The 18567-nt window shown below is 47.1% G+C and overlaps 1 protein-coding gene across 3 annotated transcripts in view; it reads right to left on the bottom strand.

Annotated features, from left to right (window-relative positions):
* Positions 1 to 18567, bottom strand: part of Eva1c (eva-1 homolog C) — a 75665-nt gene that overhangs the window by 26089 nt on the left and 31009 nt on the right. For 2 of the 3 annotated variants that reach the window (XM_021185198.2, XM_021185199.2), the window contains exons 2-4: positions 11513 to 11709; positions 8380 to 8503; positions 1800 to 1952 (exon numbers count right to left, since the gene is read on the bottom strand). In XM_021185198.2, the coding sequence (XP_021040857.1) occupies positions 1800 to 1952; positions 8380 to 8503; positions 11513 to 11709 (474 nt within the window). The remainder of the gene's footprint in view (positions 1 to 1799; positions 1953 to 8379; positions 8504 to 11512; positions 11710 to 18567) is intronic. The other variant, XM_021185200.2, reaches the window with a different exon arrangement.

Below are 18567 nucleotides of genomic sequence, written 5' to 3'. Positions count from 1 at the left end.
TCTTTCTTTCTTTCTTTCTTTCTCTCTCTCTCTCTCTCTCTCTCTTTCTTTCTCTCTTTCTCTCTCTTCCTTCCTTTCTTCCTTCCTTTCTTCCTTCCTTTCTTCCTTCCTTCCTTTCTTTCTTTCTTTCTTTCTTTCTTTCTTTCTTTCTTTCTTTCTTTCTTTCAAAGATATATTGTTATATGTAAATACACTGTAGCTGTCTTCAGACAAAACAGAAGAGGGAGTCAGTCATTACAGATGGTTGTGAGCCACCACATAGTTTCTGGGATTTGAACTCAGAACCTTTGGAAGAACAGTCAGTGCTCTTAATCGCTGAGCCATCTCTCCAGCCCCCTTTGCTATTTCATATAAGAATTACATCCTTATTTTCTAAGAGGCTCCCCGATTCCATCTAGAACTAATTTGCTAGTCTCTTTTGAACCATCTCCAAGAACAGGCCAGTAGTATTTTCCTTATATCAATATAAACTCTCTCCAACCCATTTCTCCAGACTCCTCTGACCTCTGCCCATTATCCAGTTTCAACACTACTTCCACATTCTCAGATATAGATACAGTAAAAACCCCATATACTTTCAGTGCAGAGTTTCTGCATTAGCTTCATATTTTATTGTAACAAAATACCTGAACCAAGTAACATTGTAAAGAAAAAAGGCTTATTGTGGCTCATGGCTTCAGTCCCAGGGCAGCAGCCTGTATCTAACAATGATCTTGCTGGCAGTTTCTAGACAGCACGGGGTACCACATAACAAGAGACAGGAATGTCTCTTCTGCTCTCACCTCTTGTTTTTTATTTATTTATTTTATGAATGTGAGTACACTGTAGCTGTCTTCAGACACACCAGAAGAGGGCATTGGATTCCATTACAGATGGTTGTGAGCCACTATGTGGTTGCTGGGATTTGAACTCAGGACCTTTGGAAGACCAGTCAGTGCTCTTAACCCCTGAGCCATCTCTCCAGCCCCTCTCACCTTTCTTATAAAGGATGCAGGGGGCTCCATAATGATAACCTTATCTGCTTTTAATCACCTCCAAAATTCAGGCCTCCAAATGCCTCTATTAACATATTCCTAGCATTTTAATATGGATATTTTTTCCCATCAGAGATTAAACTTTAGCAAATGATCCTTGGAAGACTTACAAGCTACATCCAAACACCATACCATAAAGGCCTTCAAGGCATGTGCTCCTAGCAACAATACAGTATGCTATATGTTTATAGCATATATTATAGGTGTAATATTATAGAAGGTATTATAAACAATCTTTTGACACTGGGACATGGCATTGATGTCCACAGATGTGTTCGGCCCTTTTCACATCTATATTAGGATGTGTGTGGCTGATGGACATCAAGGTGGACACTCCTGGTAACAAAGGAACTATACCTTCACCTGTTGAAGAGAGGAACTTTCCCCCTAGGTATTTCCCACTTGCGTTTGGGCTAACTCGCAACTGCAGAACTTGTGCACACGGAGAGCCAGCCTTATCCGCTCCTTCCTCTTCTGTTTACTTATGGCCTCCTTCTGCAGTGCTGGAAGGCCACTCTGTGACGGTGTAGATTATTGGCCGATGAGTTCCCAGTGCCTAGAACAGGCCCTGCATACAGCAGGTGCTCACTATTTTCTCTGTGTAGCATGACTGAACCACTAAGAGATTCAGGACTATGGGGTAGAGAGGCCCTTATAGCCCCCTGACTTCCCCTCTCATGCCGGTACAAGCCACATTTCATTACTGACCCAGGAACACAATCCACTCAGACAACAACCTAATTACAGCCAAATATAATCACCTACCGAAGGGGGGCAGCAGCTCTGCCCCAGAGGAGCAGATGTCTCTTTGCTGGGTCCTCCGGCCATAGGCGGCGGAGTAGATGTTGAGGAACTTGGACTCATGGCAATGTAGCTTCAGCTCCTGGTTTTCACACACTGTCTTGTTTTTCAACTCATCTGGAGAGGAAGCAGAACCCGGTGACAGATTAGCCTCGTTGAGGAGGGATGGCAGCGAACCCAACAGCAAGCGCAGCGGGGCTGGCGGCGCATGCCCACTGTCTCGGCACTAGGGAGGTGCCTGCAGGAGGACCGGAAGCCCAGGAAAATCCTCACACTCCCAGATGTACAGCACGCGTGAGACCGTGGGAATATATGAGACTCTGCTTTTTTTTTTTTAAAGTGGGGGGATGGCTTTTAATATAATCAACCCCCTAATTCACCTGCAGGTGGATTTCTGTGATTTTAGGTAATCCACAACCAATGATTGGTACGACAGCTTGGTAATAATAAACAGAAAATTCTAGAAGTAAACGTTTCCTAAATTACAAACATCCCTATTCCCAGTGGTATGCCACACTCTTCTGCAATTGGGCTCTGTCTAGACAAGACATGAGTCCTGCCTTTGCCCAGCAGCTCCACCCTGTGTATGCTACCTGACCATTAGTCCCTTGGTTTAGTGTCTTACTTATCAGATCTATTATCAAAATATTGAAATATTTATATTCAAATGACCCTGATTTTACTTCCTAACAGCCCCAAAGTACAAAAATGTTAATGGTGGCAATTTTATTATAACCATGGTTATAACTTTTTTTATTAGTTGTTACAGATCTCTCACTGTGCCTAATTTACAAACTTTATCATTGTTGTGTATCTATATAAAAGTCATAGTCTACATAGGGTTTGATAATATCTGTGGCTTCAGGTATCCACAAGTCCACTTGGAGCATGCCCCTCCGGATAAGAGGAAAGGATTATAAATTTTAGCGGGGAGGGCATTCCAGGCAGTTGTCCAGCCTGATCCCTACAGGCCACACGTAGCTAGTTACGAATGCAGCCGACACAAAACCAGGGCTCACTTTGCAGATGATAATGTCATGCTGCAGTTGTAAAAGGTTGAGCATGCCTATGAGTGTGATTGACACACAATTAGAGCAATAGCCAGGCTGTCGGTGTGCACAAGATTCCCATCTTCTCCAGGAAGAACCAGTGAATAAGGGCAGAGGAATGCAAGGTCATAGCACAGGTTTGAAAGACCCCTGACCGGCTCACTGCAGTCTCAGCGTGAGATTTTACACTGAAATCTGAGGAAAAGTTTGTCTCCTTCTACATAAAGAGACCACTGACTCTCGGACTTGGGGTGCTGTCTTTTTGGTGAGCCGAGTCTCTCTCCAGTGGTAGGTATTTTCTGCACTGTGTCTGAGTACGTGCTCAATCTTACTAACACTGACGTTTCACTTGACGTCAAAGACCCAGGGTGACAGCTGACATTTGATGCATAAAACATGGGAGCCACGTCTGAGAGCTTTTGCAGTCAGAACGTGTTCAGAATGCCTGCCAGGAACAAAGAGCCTCCAAAGCAGAGGTGGAAGAAACTGGCACCACCAAACTTCAACATGAACCTTTTTGTTTGCTTGTTTGTTTTTTCTTTGAGATAGTTACTATATAGGTCAGGCTAGACTTAAACACACTGTGTACCTCAGGCTGGCCTTGAATTGTGCCTCAACCACCCAAGTACTGAGATGCAAGGCCTGTGTTACCATATCAGCTTTAAAAATAAGACTAATTCATTCTCTCTCTCTCTCTCTTCCCTTCTCTCCCTCCCTCTCTTTCATATCTCTGACTCTTTTTCTATAAGTTAGCATTTAAAAATATTACAAAGTGTTTATTTTATTTATTTAATGTGTATGAGTGCTTTGCCTGCATGTATGTATGTATGTATGCATGTATGCATGTATTATGTATGTATGTATGCATGCATGTATGTGCACTACATGTGTACTTAGAGCCGGCAGAGTCCAGAAGATCCCTTGATACTGGAGTTACAGACTGTCCTGAGTCTCCATATGGGTGCTGGAAATTGAACCCAGGACCTCTGGAAGAACAACAGTGCTTTTAATTGTGGAGCCATTTCTCCAATCCCGGCTATTACAATACTTTTAAAAGCACACCATGGAATAAATATTAGCCATGGCTCTTTGATTAACAAAAGCTCGGTCATTCAATGGCAGCAAACCCCACTGGAGGCAACAGGATACCCATGTGTAAGGCCACCAGATGCCCTGCTCCAACCACATGTCCTACAGCAGAGAAGACCGGTGCATGTCATGTTGCTTCCTACTGTGTTGTATGGAGTTTCCCGATTCTTTGCTAATGTGTAGGCTGTCACCTAAGAGCACAGTTTTGGGTTCTAAAGGAGCAGGGGCCTCCTAGCATGACTGCTGCTCTCTAAGAGGAACAGAGTTCCGGTTGGAGCTGCTCTGAGATCTGAACAGCCTCCCAAGGGTGAGTCACCGACACACCTGCTAAGAGCCTGCAGGAGCCTGGGAAGGCAGAGGCAGGACTCTGCTCAGAGCCAAGTAGAGAGCCATGCCCGCACCCCCTTTCTTCTAAACAGCCCTGGCCTAAAAAGAACTATGTCCAAATAAACCCACGGCGAGTTAAAAAGTCATCAGGTTGAAAATACAGATGTCACTTTTTTTTTGCCAGAGTTTTTTTTCCTTAAAAAAAAAAAAAGATACATTTAACACACCTAAGCTACAAACACATTGTAGCTTCTCCTCTCGATCAAATGACCAATTGGAGGCCAGTGAGATGCTAAGCCTGATGACCTGAGATGGATCCCTGGTACCCATGCATTGGAGGGAGAGAGCCGACTCTTGCAAATCATTCTCTGCCCTCCACATACCTACCCTGGCATGCTCCCTTCCCCCTCGCTCCAGTGATGGTTTTAAAGGGCCAACTGGAAGCTGCAGCCAGAAGCTCCTGCCAAGTGTTGCTAGGAAGGAAAATGTTGCATGTAGATAGCTCAGGGAAACACAAAAATTTACAGTTCTCTGGGTTCAATCACCTACCACCATAATAGATATATAATAGATACATAATAGATACATAATAGATACATAATAGATACATAATAGATACATAATAGATACATAATAGATACATAATAGATACATATTCAAGTCTCGCCCTCCCCTAACGCACATCACTTAGCGTCTGGACCAGTTCACGTTCACATCTCAGCACTGGGCTGTCAAAGGTCGGAGGGGCAGCAATCTGCAGTTGACAGGACTAGCTTGATCCTGGCCTTGCTCACAACCGCCCCTGCAAGGGGATGTTAAAATTGAAACGGGCGGGCGCTTGGTGACTCAGAGTGTGTCCTCCGACTCCTCTGTCCTGACAGTGTACCACGTCATCACCAGCTCCCAGGACACATCCCCATCTCTGCCCTAGGAACCTCACTGCTTGTCTGAATGCACATCAGCAACCAGAACTAATTAGCCTGTTTATTGGCATCCTAGCCAGCCGTGACTCTGCTCAACTCCATCACAGGCCTGTGCTAGGCATGTTACAAACAACAGCAGCCTGCACGTCAGGGACATTTCTCCACTGCACAGCTGAGCAATGGAGTCTTCTGAAAGCAACTGCCCAAGATCACACAGCAACCTATCCAGAACTGCTTAGATATAAGGCTGCCCTGCGGCCAAATTCCCTGAAGGAGTGAAGGAAGGGGCAGGTGGGGGGGGAGCTGGGGGAGGTGGCACACTCTGCAGGCCTGCCGGTAAACTAACTCCAAAACCCATCTAGAAAACCAACACCGAGCTGGGTGTGGTGGCGCACACCTTTAATCCCAGCGTTTGGGAGGCAGAGGCAGGTGGATTTCTGAGTTCGAGGCCAGCCTGGTCTACAAAGTGAGTTCCAGGACAGCCAGGGCTATACAGAGAAACCCTGTCTCAACAAACAAACAAACAAACAAAAAACAAAAAAACAACAACAAAAAAAAAAGAAGAAGAAAAAAAAAAAAGAAAAGAAAAGAAAAGCAACACTGGTGTGTAGCATTTGCCAGTTTCCCTGATGTCAATAACCTTGTCATGTGGACTTCTCAGAACACGAAACTGGGGAGAGACGGACTGCTCTGTATAGCAGCACCAGACTCATGGATCGCTCTGCACGACAGCATCGGGTGCAGCTGTGATGCAAGGATCAAAGCAGAGCAAGGACCAGGCCACATAGTCTCCAGGCTTCATGCATCCCCCTGGGGCAGCCAGAGTGGGGCTTTACCTACCCTGCACCTCCTGGTGTAAACATTGCCCTGGTTTGTCTCCTCTGAATTCATGCTTGTGTACAATTCCCATTGGGATTATAGGACGGCGGGAACTTAATGTAACTGTGGTGTTTAGAGAGGGGACCTTTAAGTATTAGGACTAGAAAAGGCTTAACCACCGTGGTGCGAGGCTGGGACACATCCGTGTTCTGTGTGTCCAGTCTATACCACTCACAGTCTCACCACCCAGTTCTCCGGTTGCAGGCAGTCGGAATGACTGCTTTTGAAAGGAATATTTGCTTTCATTACGGAGGTGGGAACTAGGGGTAGAGAAAAGGAAGCCAAACCTAAGGGCAACCAAGGGCCCAGTCAAGGTTTTCAGAGTCAGCTCAGGAGGCCCATGAAGGATGAAGGATGCAGAGACCCCAAAGTGATGATGGTCCTTCTCTGTTGCCTGAGAGAGGACTCTGTTGTTGGGCTGGGGGGGGGGGTTGTGAGGGGCTCATCAGGCGCTCTTCAATGTCTAGGCTTCTTTGTGGCTCTTACACTCTACAATCGTGTACGTGTGAGTGTGTAAGACAGTGTGTGTGCAGTGTGCATGTACGATAGAGTGTGAGACAGCATGCATGCATGTGAGTGGGTATGTATGTATGTATGTATGTATAAGGGGGTATAAGGCTACAGCAAGGTGTATGTGATGAGGCATAGGAGAGTCTCTTGCATGCTGTGAGTGTACAGATGTGTGCATGTACAAGTCTGGGTGTGAGTGTGTTTGCAGGTACAGAACCAAGGGGCCATTCTATCTTACTCCTGCTGTTTCTGGGAGATTGTTGGAGAGAAGTCTGCTGTCTGCTGAGAGGGTCTGGGGACTGCTTTCCCAACAGGCAATAGAGCCGAGTCTTAGACCACTAGTGTCTTACAATGGACAGAGATCAAAAGCAAAAAATCAAACAGTTGAGTTAGGCTGGCAGAGAGGGAGCTGTAGAAACAAACTATCTTTCCTGACATCCTGTTACATATTATTGCTACAATTTCTTTTCAACCCGTTGTTCAGGCAAAGCCTGCTAGAAGGAAGGTGTGAGAAGCCTGGTGTGAGAATCCAGCTGTTAATTTTTATGTTAGTGTGTCTGTGTGGATGTGAAAGTAGAGAGGGGGCCTGTACTGGCTAGTTTTGTGTCAACTTGACACAGCTGGAGTTATCATAGAGAAAGGAGCTTCAGTTGAGGAAATGCCTCCATGAGATACAACTGTAAGGCATTTTCTCAATTAGTGATCAAGGGGGAAAGGCCCCTTGTGGGTGGTGCCATCTCTGGGCTGGTAGTCTTGGTTCTATAAGAGAGCAGGCTGAGCAAGCCAGGGGAGGCAAGCCAGTAAAGAACATCCCTCCATGGCCTCTGCCTCAACTCCTGCTTCCTGACCTGCTTGAGTTCCAGTCCTGACTTCCTTGGTGATGAACAGTAATGTGGAAGTGTAAGCCGAATAAACCCTTTCCTCCCCAACTTGCTTCTTGGTCATGATGTTTGTGCAGGAATAGAAACAGTAACGAAGACAGGGTCTTAAGAGAGAAAAGCAGAGATTTCAAGGAAGTAAAGGAAAATGAATAATAATTCATGTGATGTGAAGTTGGAAAGGGAACGACTGGGAGTGGAGAGGTGAGAGAGGGGGTAGAGGGGATGGGAGATGGAGGATGGGGGATTGGGGATGGGGGACAGAGCAGTGGGAGAAGATCAATAAAAAGTATGCATGAAAATGCTGTTACTTTGTATGTTAATTTAAAACAAAGAAAAGAAAGTCTCCAGTGGCCTATTCCCTGGGCTTGTTGCTGTGCATCCCAAGTGTCTGAAAATGAGACCCGCTCCATGTAGAGAGACTACAAAGAGCTTTCAGAGGGCTGATCATAACGTCCTGGGCACTGTGGATGGCGAAAGTCAAAGGGAAAAAACACAAGAACCAAAATGGTGGAGATTACTCCAGCACACACACCTCACATCCATGAAACTGGGGACAGCCAATTCACACACACCTGAGGTGGTGGTTGGTGGCTCTGGTGGAACCCATGCCTCTGAGCCCAGCGAAAATCAAGCCTAGTAACACTTGTGTCTCCTCTACCCCGTGGATACTTTCAGGATCCATGCAATTGACTTCTATACCTTGAGAAAGATTTTTACATTTGAAAGATTTGTAAGTAGGAGCACACATGTGTGCGTGTGCGTCTTTCTCTCTGATTTTCATGTTAGGGGATTTAGGGTTGGATAGGCAGAGGACTTTGGTCAGGAGTGTCCATGAAATCAGGGGCCAACCCCAAACACACTGCCCCCCCCCCCAGAAGTTACTTACTAGGTTGGCATTTAAAGGAGACCAGGAGGTATTTACTGCTTCCTGGACAAAGGTCAGGTCCGAAGACTCGGCTATTGACCAGGAGGTGGCAGGCCCGCTGGTTCTGGCACTCATCCAGCACCTTCTGGAAGGAGGGGTAGAAAAAGATAGGCTTGTAAACTGCACAGGTGTCTGCTGGACCCCAAACTTGCCTTGATCTGGGCCCTAGGGGAATGAGGCTTCCCTGCCTGGCCTGAGCTGTGTCCTGGATGGAATCACATGAGGTGGGTGGGGGTGGAGCATCTCCCCATAACATCCAGAAGAAAGGGCTTGGTCCAGAGAAGCAGGTCCATGGGAGAGCCACGCCCAACCAGCCACAGTGGGCAATGTGATGGACTCTTTTAAAAGTGCGGTCCCTCAGAGAATCCAGGGCACGTGAGTGTGATCAAGTCACTTTTTGATTGTTCAGCAAGGGGGCAATTCAAGTTTTAAAGCTGAGACATTATGGCCAGGAATTATGGCCATACCTCCTTACTGTTAGAAAGGCCACGGACAGGCTTTAGGAACCTGGGGAAAGCTTCAAACACCCAAAGCTTGTTCCACCAAATAAAATAAAGGCGATTCCCACTCTTAACGAACTCAAGGGCATTAGCCTGTGACCTTGCTGCTGAATGGTTTCTGTAGTGGAATACTCAGTCAACAAACTTCTCCCCCAGCCCCTCTGGAAGCTTGTGGAAAACCCTACACTGTTCATGGAAAGATCCACACCGTTCTGCTGCTCCTCTGGGCTCTGGCTCCCAGAGAACGCCCTACCCGGAATAAACTCAGGTCCTAGCCTTGGTTCTAATGAAAGAGAGACCAAACCCAGAAAGGGAACTGTACTCAAGGACTTAACTTTAGGACTTTAGGAGATATGGATCAGAAAGAACTCCCAGGGGGGACCCTTTATCCCCCTGGGAGGCACAGCTCTCGGATGATGGCACACCCTGGCATGGCTACTGGTCTTGGTAAACTACAGAATCTTTGGATGTTTCTGTAAGGTTCTTCCATCATGGCCTTGGAGCAGGCTCTGAGGCAGACTGTGCTCAAACCACGTTACCAACTGCAAAATGCAGAGAGGCGCCATGGTGGCTACCTTGGCAGATGTTAACCTGTCCCTATCTTAAACACTGCTGCCCCTCGGGGACACTGGCTGACTCAGTATAGTGTGAAGCCCCAGGGGGCAGGAACTTGCTGAGCTGCGCAGGGCTGTTCCTGGCAGCCTCAGCCTCTGATTGTGTTCGCAGATGCTAACAAGTCAGCCTAAATGAACTTCCTCTTCCCTCGGGCTGGAGCAAGGATGCGGGTGCCAGCAGTTCACACTTTCAACCTTGGGTACTTCTGTGCTCCTGGTGCTGGCCAGCTTTCCTCTCATGCACCTTGGAGGGCAGCAGAGGGCCTGGCCACCGGGTTGGGTAAGGAGGGAGGGGAATGGGCGACAGGACTGTGGTTCTTGGAAGGGAGGCTGGGAGGGAGGGACTGGGGCAGGGTGGGGCACTCCAAGACTCTACGCTTGACTTGCAAAGAAACATGTTGTCGCTCATCACAGCACAGAAGCCATGACGAGGGACTCATCAGCCAGACATTCTTTTCTGTTGTTCACCAGTCACACACCCAGATGCTATGGTTTTTGGACTGAATACATGGTATAAAAAATGGAAGAACTTTTGTGTCATCTCATATTTTTGCTTCTTCTCTGTGGGCATTAGAAAAGTTATACGGAAGGCTCCTTAGACCTTCTGGTAAATTTACCTTCAACCACATATTCTATGCTGAGCATGATCAAGCTGACTTCTAACACCATTTGTTGCAAAGAACTCAAGAGGCATTAAAATCATCCCACGACAGTGACTTAGTAATCTTAGCCAGGCAGTTGGGGTAACAGGTTATAAATTACTTGGATAAAGTTGGCCTGTAATCCAAGCTTTTGTACAAAGACAGCAGGGTGGAGGTTCATGGCCTACCTGGGCTACAGAGCAAGTTCAAAGCTAGCCTGGGCAACTTAGCAAGACACTGTCTCAAATATGAAAAAGGGGTGGGGGGAAGGGAGCTGAGACTATAGCTTGCCTAAGGCTATAATGCTTGTCCAGTGTGCAGGAGATCCTAGGTTCAGCCAATCCCCAGTACTGAAAAAAAGTTGCACGTATAAGCCACAAATGGGCTAATTCCACCAGTGAAAAAAATTGATCTGTGTGTGTGTGTGTACCATTCTTTTCTCAAAATTACCCAAGGGGGAGGAAAAGAAAAAAGAAGGGGAGGAGAAGGGAGAGAAAAGAGGAGGGGGTTGAAGAGGAAGAAGAGTAGGAGGAAGAGAATGAAGAAGGGAGTGAAGAAGGAGGAAGAAAAGGAGGAGGAGGAGGAAGAGGAGGAGAAAGAGGAGGAGGAGGAGGAGNAAGAGGAGGAGGAGGAAGAGGAGGAGGAGGAGGAAGAAGAAGAAGAAGAAGAAGAAGAAGAAGAAGAAGAAGAAGAAGAAGAAGAAGAAGAAGAAGTTGTTGTTGTGAAATTGTTGTTGTTGTTTTCCCTGGCATTGTTCAAAAGAAAAACAAATTCAGCCAAGACCACTCAAAATATTCTCCAAGTGAGAATAACATGGTCGTCTACAGATGGAGAAGCAAACCATGAGACACAGAAGACAACTAGTGACGACTCTTGGGCCAATCTTTAGGAAGCTCGTGACCGCCAATCCTGGTATCAGAAAGACATGTGGGGTTTCCACCTTTCCCACGGGGGCATTTATCAGTGATATGGGCCTGTAGGTTGAAGTCCAGCATGGCTGTTTTGCTTCACTGCAGTAATGAGTGCACCTGTGACCAACTTCATATTGAGCGTGTGCAGAGGGAACGCTTTATCTCACAGGGATTCCATTTGTACTCTATGACAAAGACTCATTTTGAGAAGCAAGTAGTAGCTCACCTGCAAAAATGAATGATGTATAGTAATTGGGGTTTTCATGGATATTTGCTTTGAATAAACTGTAAAAATCACACACACACACACACACACACACACACATGAATGCAGGGAAGAAGGGGAGAAAGAGATAGACAGAGGTAGAGAAAAGAGAGATGGGAAAAAACCTATTTCATGATCTTAGAACACCCACAAAACGCAATACCTGCAAAGTGGTGGATGCCACACAGGTCAGGTTGTCTTCCCTCTGGGAGGTGGGCTCCTGGGAACTACACATTTGGTAATCTTGCCCATAAAATGCCGACTGGACACTTATTGTTGAATGCCGAGGGCACTGTAGATTCAGATAGTCCCCGTCACAGGCATAGGCAGTGTGGTTTTGCAGGAGTTTGGTTAAGTAACCTGGAAAATATTCAGCTGGGTTACAGGAGCCCCAGGAAGCCCCCTTCCCCGTCCCTGCACAGATTTCAGAGCAAGGAGATGCTAGTGGCCCTGAGGCAGGGGCTGCTGAGTTAAGAAGGTGTGGGCATATATAGCCTCTGCAGAAGACCTGGGGCTGGTGACCAAAGGAGGCCACAGGGGGCTGTGGGGCCCGATGCTGGCTTTCCTGCCTGGGCCAGGTACCTTGGTCTGTGATGGCCTGGTGCAAGGCTGGATGGCTCCATTCCCTTCAGGCAGCACACTAAGGGGTTGGACATGAGCCCAGGGAATCTGGAAGAGCCTAAGAAGTAGTAAAGCATGCTGAGTGGGTGTCCCTGGGCGTGTGGACACCCGTCCCGAGGACGACTAGAGTTCTCTAATCTCCAGGCCTTCCTGGAGTAAGGGGATGGCATTAAACTTCAGGAAACCACTCCTGGGCCTGCCTCACCCCAGAGAGGAAAGCTGGGGGGTGGGGGGCAGCCTGCATAGGGTAAGGCCTGCCGGGAAGAAGTTCAGCGGGGCAGGCGGAAGGAGGTGGTGGGAAATACAGTAGAGCTTTGTTGTGGACTGAATAATGTATCTCCGTGTTCCTACTGTAGCTCAGAATGTGACTTGATTTGAAAACTGGAACGCAGTTATAAGTAGTTAAAAGGAGGGCATCTGGAGCTCAGGGGAAACCTGTAATGCTGTATGGTGAGTGTCCCCATCAGGAGACAAGACAAGAAAGAAAGAAAGAAAGAAAGAAAGAGAGAGAGAGAGAGAGAGAGAGAGAGAGAGAGAGAGAGNGAGNGAGGGAGGGAGGGAGGGAGGGAGGGAGAAGGAAGGAAGGAGGAAGGAAGAGAGAGAGAGAAAGAAAGAAAGAAAGAAAGAAAAGGAGAGAGAGAGAAAGAAAAAGAGAGGGAGAGAAAAAGAGAGAAAGAAGGAAAGAAAGAACAAACCAAAGAAAGGAAGAAAGAAGGAAGGAAGGAAGGAAGAAAGAAAGAAAGGAAGGAAGGAAGGAAGGAAGGAAGGAAGAAAGAAAGAAAGAAAGAGAAGGAAGGAAGGAAGGAAGAAAGAAAGAAAGAAAGAAAGAAAGAAAGAAAGAAAGAAAGAAAGAAAGAAAGGAGGAAGGAAGAAAGAAAGCAGGCAGCAGACAATGATGTGAAGAGCCAAGTGACAGGGGATGGATGTACACGCGCCAAGACAATGGCCAGCCATCAGGAGAAACTGAGGTTCATAGCTTTGCCAACATCTTGATTTCAGACCCCTGGGACTATAGGAATGGGGGATTCTGAGGTACACAGCCACCCATCTTGGAAACTGTTCCCAGCAGCCACAGGAACAAAAGTACACCCCACATGCCCTTCTCCCCGGGTGACTTCTCAAGCAGTGGGGGTGGGGGTGGGAGTCAGGCTGGGCCTGGGCTCTGAGAAGCTCTGGGGACCAACAACCTGGCATGCCCGGAGCTTGGGCTGGTTCTCAGAAAGGAAGAAGTAAGATCTGGCCAGAGTGTAGCTCTCCCTCCTTCTCACACCTCATGAGGTGAACAGCGAGGCTCCTGGGATCAGAGCCAGGGGCTTTCTGCTGAGGTGTGTGTGGGATCTGCTGGACAGACTGACAGAGAAGCCTCAGGGGAAGAAGGGCAGTCCCTAAAGTCTCGGATTCCCACACAGCCGACCCATGCCTATGTGGTCTCATTCCGGTTTCAAAATCTCTCAGATGTGTAATTCCCGGCTAAAAGTAGCTAGGCTTCCTGGACACTCACATGCAGTCTGGCCTGCGTCATTCTCTTCATACGTGAGTGTTCTGAGGAAGGCTGCAAGTGCCCTCTGGAAGGCATACCCTAGTCATAGTGTCCCCTTCCTCCTCCTCCTCCTCCTCCTCCTCTTCCTCCTCCTCTTCCTTTTGGGAAGCTACCTTGCTCAGAGAAGCAATGCCTAATAGGAACAGCAAAAGGAAATCAGGCATAAGTTTGAATCTGATTCTTGCTTCTCTACCACCAGCCCTCAACTTCATAGGCTGTGGGGGTCAGTGTCTCCTTGCACAGCACGCAGGGAAGGGGGAGCCTCTGACCTAGTGACAAGCACCAGTAATTCAGGGTTTCTTTATGGGTTTCAACACACTACAGGGTACAACACTCTGTCTGCAGGAAATCAGGGTGGTTACTTTGGAAGGGCCAGCATTTATTCTGAAATTTGCTAGGCAGGGACCCCCTCCACTTGATCCCTTTAGATGTCTCCTTAAAACTTCCTGTCCATCCAGTTCCCAGAACCCTGCTGAGTGGCCAGTTGACTGCAACTTCAGAGTAACTCTCAGAGGATGCCTTTGGCTTAAGGCTCATTGTTTAATGCAAACGATGGTTTGCTACTCTGATAGTTACAGGTCAGGACAGGGTTCTAAGGATGGTGGAGTCTTGAGACAGAAGAGCTCTGGTCCTGGATGCCTGTACAGAGCGCTCTGTAATAGTTCATCTTGATGCTAACTGAGATCATTTGAAGGGCTGTCTGTGAAGTTACCAGGAAGGTTTACCTGAGGAGGGAAGACCCGCCCTAAATGCAGATGGCACCATTCCATGGCCGCGGGGTCCCAGACTGAAAAGTGGATAAGGAGGGGCTGGGGAGATGGCTCGGTGATGATGAGCCCTGGCTGTGCCATCGTGAGGATCAGAGCACAGATGCCATCACCCGTGTAAGGAGCCAGAGTTCCGTGCATGCTGTAACCAAAGGTCAAAGTGGGGCAGAGCCCAGAGGATCCCTGGTGCTTGCTGACTTCCAGGGTAGCTGAGAAAATGTGAGCCCTGTGTCCCCTACCTCAGAGTGGTAAGTAGAGAGAGGTAGAGGGGGCAACCTGATGCCCTCTTCCGTGGGGCTCCACGTACACACATATTTATGCACCAATGCACATACACACATAAACTCACACAGAACCAGACCCTCCACAAAAAGACAGAAACAAAGAAGGAAACAAAACAACAATACTGATAATAATAATAATAATAATAAATTTAAATTGAGGAAAGAAGAGAAAGCAAGATGGGTCTAGAACATCTCTTTGCCTCCTGACCAGACACAGTGTGCACTCCTGACATAGTGGACTCTAGCCTCAAACCATGAGCCAAGATAAACCTTCCCTCCTGGCCTTGCTCCTCCTTGGGTCGCTGGCCACAGGAATGAGGAAAGACACAAATCCAAACTGCTTGCCGCACAGATCATCACAGGAGCAACAGGGGAACCCTGCCCATGCTGGGTTAGCACCTCTCCTCAATCTATGAACCATGTTCTCTTCCTGTGAAACAGAGCTTGACCTCTGTGGGACCATTTCCATCAAAACACACATGTATATGCCACACCCAAACTACGTGCTCTGACCCACATTTTTATCCTGGCAGTGCTCAGAATGGACTAATGAAAGATAATCCAGGCCCTCTTACTCTGAGCTATAAAGAGGACATTTGTATAGTAAAGTCTGTCTTATATTTAGCCCAGTCCCTGTTTCAAAACTGGGTCCACAGACTTGGTTTTTAAACCAAGGTCTAGAGACATTAGGTTTGAACTCTTGTCTTTGAAAATGAATTATCAAACCACACACATACACACACACACACACACACACACACAAAGACACAGGGGTACCTTAACTTAATTCTGCATCACTGAATGAAAGAAACTAGTCTGAAAAGTAACATACTGTATACCATGCAGTTATAATTATATGATGTTCTGGGAGAGATTAAAATGCGGATACAAAAGATCACCACTGACAGGAGTTACAGGAAGGGAGGGAGGAACAGGCAGAGCACAGTGAACACCCGGGGTTGTAAAACTACTACCTGATGCTGAAATTATGATTGTAGATGTATGTCACTCACACTGGCCCAAACTCTTATGTACACCACTGAGAGTGAATCCTACAGATGCTATGGATACTGGGGGAACCCAGCTGTGGCCTTGGCACTACAGAGGCAGAAGCAGGAGCATCGAGAATTCAAGGCCAGCCTGAGCTACATAGTATCTATGACAGCCCAACATAGTTATTATTGACCCTCAAGAACTGTTATTAGGAGGGAAGCATGGGGGCGGGACAACAGCAGAAACAGATGCTGAGACAGTGAGTCCAGGAATGAAGACATATAGTCATTGGCCTACGGGTGACGGTGGCCTTAAGAAACTGGAGAAGCTAGAGAAGAGAAGCCCACAGGCTTCAGAATGGAGCCACCTCCACATCCGACTTTAATCCTCTAGAAATACAGATCTGTGTTCTGTGTGGGTGCATGCGTATGCATACATACATGTGTGTGCACACACATGCACAAGTGCATGCACGTCTGCTCACATGTTCATGCAGGCCAGAGAGCAACCTCTGATGTCTTCTCTTGGGTGTTGGCCACCTTTCTCACTGAGAACAGGTCCCTCATTGCCCAGAGCTTTCCAAGTGGGCTACTAGTTAGACGGCCAGCCAATCTGCCTGCGGATCCACCTCTCCATCACCAGAATACAAGCCGTTCTACCATGCCTCTGTTCTTCCATGCCTGCTCAGGAATTAAGCGAGAGCTTTACAGCTGACATTCCCAGAAGCCCCTCTGTGCTGTTTTGAGGCTAAAGTTTGTGGCAATTTGGTTTCTTCGGTGACTGTTGAACGACCTGGTACACACGAGAGACCCGGAGTTGGAGGTTTAAGGATGGTTTTTTAGGAAAAGATTTTAAAGATAAGTATGTTTGGATTAAAGTGAGGAAAACCTATGGATGGATGTATTTGTATATGTCAACAGACATCGAATAAGTTCTAGATCATGTGCAAATTATGCTTCTTACTGTGAGATGTGGCCAATAAGTTTGAAAGTGAATATTGACAAGAAACTGCTTAGAATGAGAGATCATGGGTCCCAGTGTAAATACAGCAAAGGAGATGTGTGTGGGAGGAACCAAAGTCCAGGGGAACTAATAAGGTCCCGCCGGGAGGCATCATAAGCTCAGAGGGGAAGTACAACTGTGAGCCAAAAGTCCCTTGAAGGCAGAGCAATAGGATGCCCCAGAGGGAACAAGAAGGTGGCTCAGTGTATACATGTGCTTGCCACCAAGCCTGACAACCTGAGTTCAATCCCTGGGGACCACAAGGTGGAAGGAGGAGAGAAGTAATCCCACAGCTTGACCTCTGACCTCTACTGCAAATGCCATAGCAAGAATGCACACACGTGGGTGTACACACACACACACACACACAAAACCATATCCACACCACACATATCACACACATACACATAGATACACACATACCATACACAATCACACACATACATACACCACATACACACACATATACCATACACACACCACATACATACACGGCACACACAACACATACCTGCAACAACACACACACAGACCACACACACACACACACACACACTATAAATAAATGTAATAATAATAGAAAAAGAAATATCACAGAGCAGTCTAGAAGAGCTACTAAACGTGGAGAGGTTTCTGTACAATAAGTGGGGATCCCCTCAGAATCAAGTGCACCTCAAAAGAGAGAGGAGCAGAGCAGCCTGCTGCCGGGGTTGTCCACCTGCATCCAGTTCTCTGGGGTGAGGGAGAGCCCGCTCTCACCAATGTGCATGTGCTGTTCCGTGATCACATTTGGCTTCCCCACACCTTGCTTTCTCAGCTGCTTCAAAAGCTAACACTCGTCAAGAAACAGTTACGGGTGCTGGCTTTGGTCATGACTTCTCTCTGGATCATACTGGATGAGTCAAATGCTTTATATTGTCATGGTCCCTACCCAGGGTTTTACAATCTAACTCTGCTTACCATCTTAGACTGAAGTGAACTGCTTTGTCCTGTTTCTTCAGACAATGCCCCAAGCAGCCCAGGATGGCTTCCACCTTGCTATTTCCATGAGACTGATGTTGAACTCCCAGTCTAAGTGCTGAGATCACAGGGGAGGCCACCCCCCCCCTGCTGAGACAGGTCTCTTACGTTGTATCCCAGCACCCTGGTCCATAACCTACCATGTTGCCCAGGCTGGTCTAGAACTTCTGGTAATCCTCCTGCCTCAGCTACCCAAATTTTGGGTTTTACAGTATGAGCAACAATGCCCAGCATAAGTAGACATGTGTTTTCTTTTTAAAAATCTGTCTTTAAAGTCCAGCGTAAGTTACCTGAGAGACTTTGCTGGTTAAACTGGTGAGTGAGGGCTTACCATAAGGTAGGTGCAGACCTTCCTGCTGGCTGGGAGCCTGGCCACAGCTTGTGATTATCATTCAGACTCTTATCCCTGGCAAAGGGCCACCCAATATTACCAGAACTCTGGCCACTTCTCCAGCCAGAATCTTCCTCAAAGGAACAACTGAAAGGCTGGTCTTGAGGAGACCTAAGAGTGAGACTAGATAAAGGGCTTTTATGTTTTTGTACTATAAATAGAGATGGGGAGTTTGCTAAAGAGCCACGGAGCTGGGAGTTGCCCTCCATCTTTGGGCAGAAGTAGAGGATGGAGATGAGATGACTCAGTTGATAAAGACACCTGCCACATGTAGAAGAATGTGAAACGATCCATTCTTATCTCCTTGTACAAAGCTCAAGTCTAAGTGGAACAAGGACCTCCACATAAACCAGAGACAGTGAAGCTTATGGAGGAGAAAGTGGGGAAAAGCCTCGAAGACATGGGCACAAGGGAAAATATCCTGAACAGAATACCAATGGCTTGTGATGTAAGATCAAGAATTGACAGATGAGACTTCATAAAATGGCAAAACTTCTGTAAGGCAAAGGACACTGTCAATAGGACAAAAAGGCAACCAACAGATTGGGAAAAGATCTTTACCAATCCTACATCTGATAGAGGGCTAATATCCAATATATA

Source organism: Mus caroli, chromosome 16 (assembly GCF_900094665.2).
Source record: "Mus caroli chromosome 16, CAROLI_EIJ_v1.1, whole genome shotgun sequence".
NCBI lineage: Eukaryota > Metazoa > Chordata > Mammalia > Rodentia > Muridae > Mus > Mus caroli.
Note: the sequence above shows the minus strand (reverse complement) of the source record. Positions and strands in the feature narration are given on the sequence as shown.